This window comes from Chaetura pelagica, unplaced genomic scaffold (genome assembly GCF_000747805.2).
Source record: "Chaetura pelagica isolate M959 unplaced genomic scaffold, ChaPel_1.0 scaffold769, whole genome shotgun sequence".
Classification (NCBI taxonomy): Eukaryota; Metazoa; Chordata; class Aves; order Apodiformes; family Apodidae; genus Chaetura; species Chaetura pelagica.
Window position 1 is genome coordinate 242,144 of NW_009954531.1, and position 3,349 is coordinate 245,492.

Genomic DNA, 3,349 nt, shown 5'->3' on the forward strand with positions numbered 1-3,349 from the left:
GCGTGGCACCTCCCCCAGGGCAGGAGGAGGCTGCGGGTGCCCAGGCTGCGGTGGCTCACGTGGCAGGTGTAGCTGTGCCCATCGCCCGTGGGCACGGCCAAGGTGCTGCGCAGCTGGTAGGTCAGGTCAGCGTTGGGCAGGATGGAGCTGGTGCCCAGCGCCGGGCCCGGGGGCACCTCCTGCCCGTCCCGCAGCCAGGCCACGCTGATGGGCCGAGGAAAAAAGCCAGTGACTTGGCAGAGCAGCAGGAGCTGAGCTGGGCTGAGCGCCTGGGCGGAGAGCGTGGCCACAGGCAGCGCTGGGGGAGGAGAGCCAAGGGATGAGGGGAGACCTGCTGGAACCCTGCTTGCCCCAGGGGGTGAGCAGGGGCTGCTGGGGTGGCCACGCCAGGGGCAGGTTGGTCTCACCTTGTCTCTCCAGATCAGCTCTCCCGTACCTGCGCAGGGTGAGGATGTGGTCCCGGCAGGAGCTGGAGAGGAGCTGCTGCAGGAACAATGAGATGGACTTCATGCTTGTGAGGGACTTGCTGACCAGCTCTGCTACATGGGACGGCTGCCGGGGCTCCCAGAACTGTCTCTCCACCTCAAAAGATATGAAGTCTCTGCCACCCGCCCCGACATCCATGAAGCTCCAGACTGTCCCGTTGGGATGCAGCACGCAGCCGGCACGGATCTGGACAACCAATGGATCTGCCAAAGGCAGACACGGTGGAGAGGTCCCGTGGGTGTGTGGGACATCACATGCAGAGGTGTGATGGGCAGCAGGTCATGAGGCCATGCTTCCAGAACCCCTGGGACACCCTGCTAGGCCTGTGCCCCATCCGCTACAGCATTTCCCAGCATCTTTTCCAGAGCTGTTGAACCCTCTGAGACCCCAGAAATGCCACCCTCAGGGGGAAAAGGGCACAGCTGGAAGCCAGGGAAAGGGGCTGGGGCTGGTGGTGTCCCCATACTCACAGTCCAGTTGTATCTTCTGGGTCACTTCGTGCACGTATCTGACTAGATTGCGCAGCAGCATCTTGGTTTGGGACTTTATCCTCTCTGCATCACCCTCATCCGTGGCTCGGCGGGCCCAGGGCCAGTGGAAGCGGAGGCTCCAGTCGGCAGGTTCTAGTGCAAACAGGGGCACGTCCCCCAGGAGAGCCAACCCAGACACCTCTGTAGAGCTGATGTTGGCAAAGAGGCTGGTCAGGAGCACCTGGAAAACCTGCGGCTCTGCTGGGAAAGAGCATGGAGATGGGAAGGGCTGCAGAGGAGAGGAGATGGGGCGAGGCTGGAAACGGGGCCTTCAGACTAGACACAAGGAAGAAATCTTTTCTTATCATGGTGGTGAAACACTAGAACTGGTTGCTCAGGTGGAAACATGGAAGTATCCCTGGAAATATTGAAGGTCAGGGTTTTGAGCAACCTGACCTAGTTAAAGATGTCCCTGCTCCTTGCCAGGAGGTTGGACTAGATGATCTTTCAAGGCCTCTTCCAACCCAAAACACTCTAAGATTTTATGCTCTTCACCCCACACTGAGGGGACCCCCAGCAGCACCCAGCCCTGCCTGGGCAACCCCCAGTCTTCACTGGACTCCCCCCTCCTGGCCTGCTCAGGGTTGCTTTCCTATCTGAACTTCCTCTGCCCTTGCTGCTCTTTTTCATTCTCTCTTTTACTTTCGATGAGCTGCTTCTCCTTTCTGCGGCACTTCAGTCATCTCACCCCTCCTGTGCCCCCTCCTTCCTGCCCAGCACCTGCTGCTTGGCTGACAAAGAGTGACTTCAGTGTCTCTTTGGTCCCTTCAGAAGAACCACCTGTGCCAGGACATGGATATGCCAGAGAATTGCACGTGGTGCAGAGGCCATGCAGGATGGAGACAGGCAAATGGCAGGTTTAGGGGCTCCCAGGCATCAAGGAGACCAAACCAGAGATCAACCCTGTATTTCAGCATCTGTCGCTGCATCCCCTGGAAATGGAGGTCCCACACAGCTGTGGTGAGATGCTCTGTGCAGTGGTAGCACCTGAATGCTCAGGTGGAAACATGGAAGTATCCCTGGAAATATTGAAGGTCAGGGTTTTGAGCAACCTGACCTAGTTACAGATGTCCCTGCTCCTTGCCAGGAGGTTGGACTAGATGATCTTTCAAGGCCTCTTCCAACCCAAAACACTCTAAGATTTTATGCTCTTCACCCCACACTGAGGGGACCCCCAGCAGCACCCAGCCCTGCCTGGGCAACCCCCAGTCTTCACTGGACTCCCCCCAGTCTTCACTGGACTCCCCCCTCCTGGCCTGCTCAGGGTTGCTTTCCTATCTGAACTTCCTCTGCCCTTGCTGCTCTTTTTCATTCTCTCTTTTACTTTCGATGAGCTGCTTCTCCTTTCTGCGGCACTTCAGTCATCTCACCCCTCCTGTGCCCCCTCCTTCCTGCCCAGCACCTGCTGCTTGGCTGACAAAGAGTGACTTCAGTGTCTCTTTGGTCCCTTCAGAAGAACCACCTGTGCCAGGACATGGATATGCCAGAGAATTGCACGTGGTGCAGAGGCCATGCAGGATGGAGACAGGCAAATGGCAGGTTTAGGGGCTCCCAGGCATCAAGGAGACCAAACCAGAGATCAACCCTGTATTTCAGCATCTGTCGCTGCATCCCCTGGAAATGGAGGTCCCACACAGCTGTGGTGAGATGCTCTGTGCAGTGGTAGCACCTGAAACACCCTCTTGCAGGTGCAGCACCTGAACAAATAAGGGGCTGCTGGAAGGGGCCCATAGCACCACGTCTTGCTGAGACCCCCTGGCACCCACAGGCTCTCTGCAGGGGGAAGGCACCTTTAGGAGAACCCCAACACCCCAGGCTGCCTCTGGCCCCACTTCTGCTTGGGTCCCTGAGCCCTGGGGCACAAATCCCAAAGCTGGAGGCAGGAACAGAGAGGGTGGGCAGGTGACTGGGCACCTTTGGCTCCTGGTGGAGTGGCCCTTTGATGTTGGGATCATATGTCCCATGCAGGGGACAGTGTCCCAGCTATGCCTCCCCTTAGGAGGGGGTAAGAGTGGTTGGGGTGAACCAGAGCTCCTACTTACTTACCTTCTGGGTCTCCCCACATCCTAGGGAGGAAGAGAGGAAGGAAGAGGAAGAGGTGAGGAGGACGCATGGTGCTCAGGCAAGGCAGAAGCAAAAGCAACAGTGGCTGTGGGAAAAGGAAGAAGCTCAGGGTCCCAGGCTACAAGCCTGCCCAGCAGTGACAGTGGTGGTTCTGCACCAATGAGACCAGTGCAGACGTGCTGGGAGGGGCCCAGAGGTCCTCAGCTGGAGGGTGGGATGTGTGAGAGTGAAAACAGCTGAAACAAGGTCTTGAACAAGAAGAGCTGTGA

General features: G+C 57.9%; 1 protein-coding gene across 1 annotated transcript in view; it reads right to left on the reverse strand.

Annotated features, from left to right (window-relative positions):
* Positions 1 to 3,129, reverse strand: part of LOC104395038 (T-cell surface glycoprotein CD1b-3-like) — a 5,727-nt gene extending 2,598 nt beyond the window's left edge. The window contains exons 1-4 of the mRNA XM_010004704.1: positions 3,063 to 3,129; positions 957 to 1,217; positions 408 to 689; positions 10 to 298 (exon numbers count right to left, since the gene is read on the reverse strand). Of these exons, the coding sequence (XP_010003006.1) occupies positions 10 to 298; positions 408 to 689; positions 957 to 1,217; positions 3,063 to 3,129 (899 nt within the window). The remainder of the gene's footprint in view (positions 1 to 9; positions 299 to 407; positions 690 to 956; positions 1,218 to 3,062) is intronic.
* Positions 3,130 to 3,349: the final 220 nt, after the last annotated feature.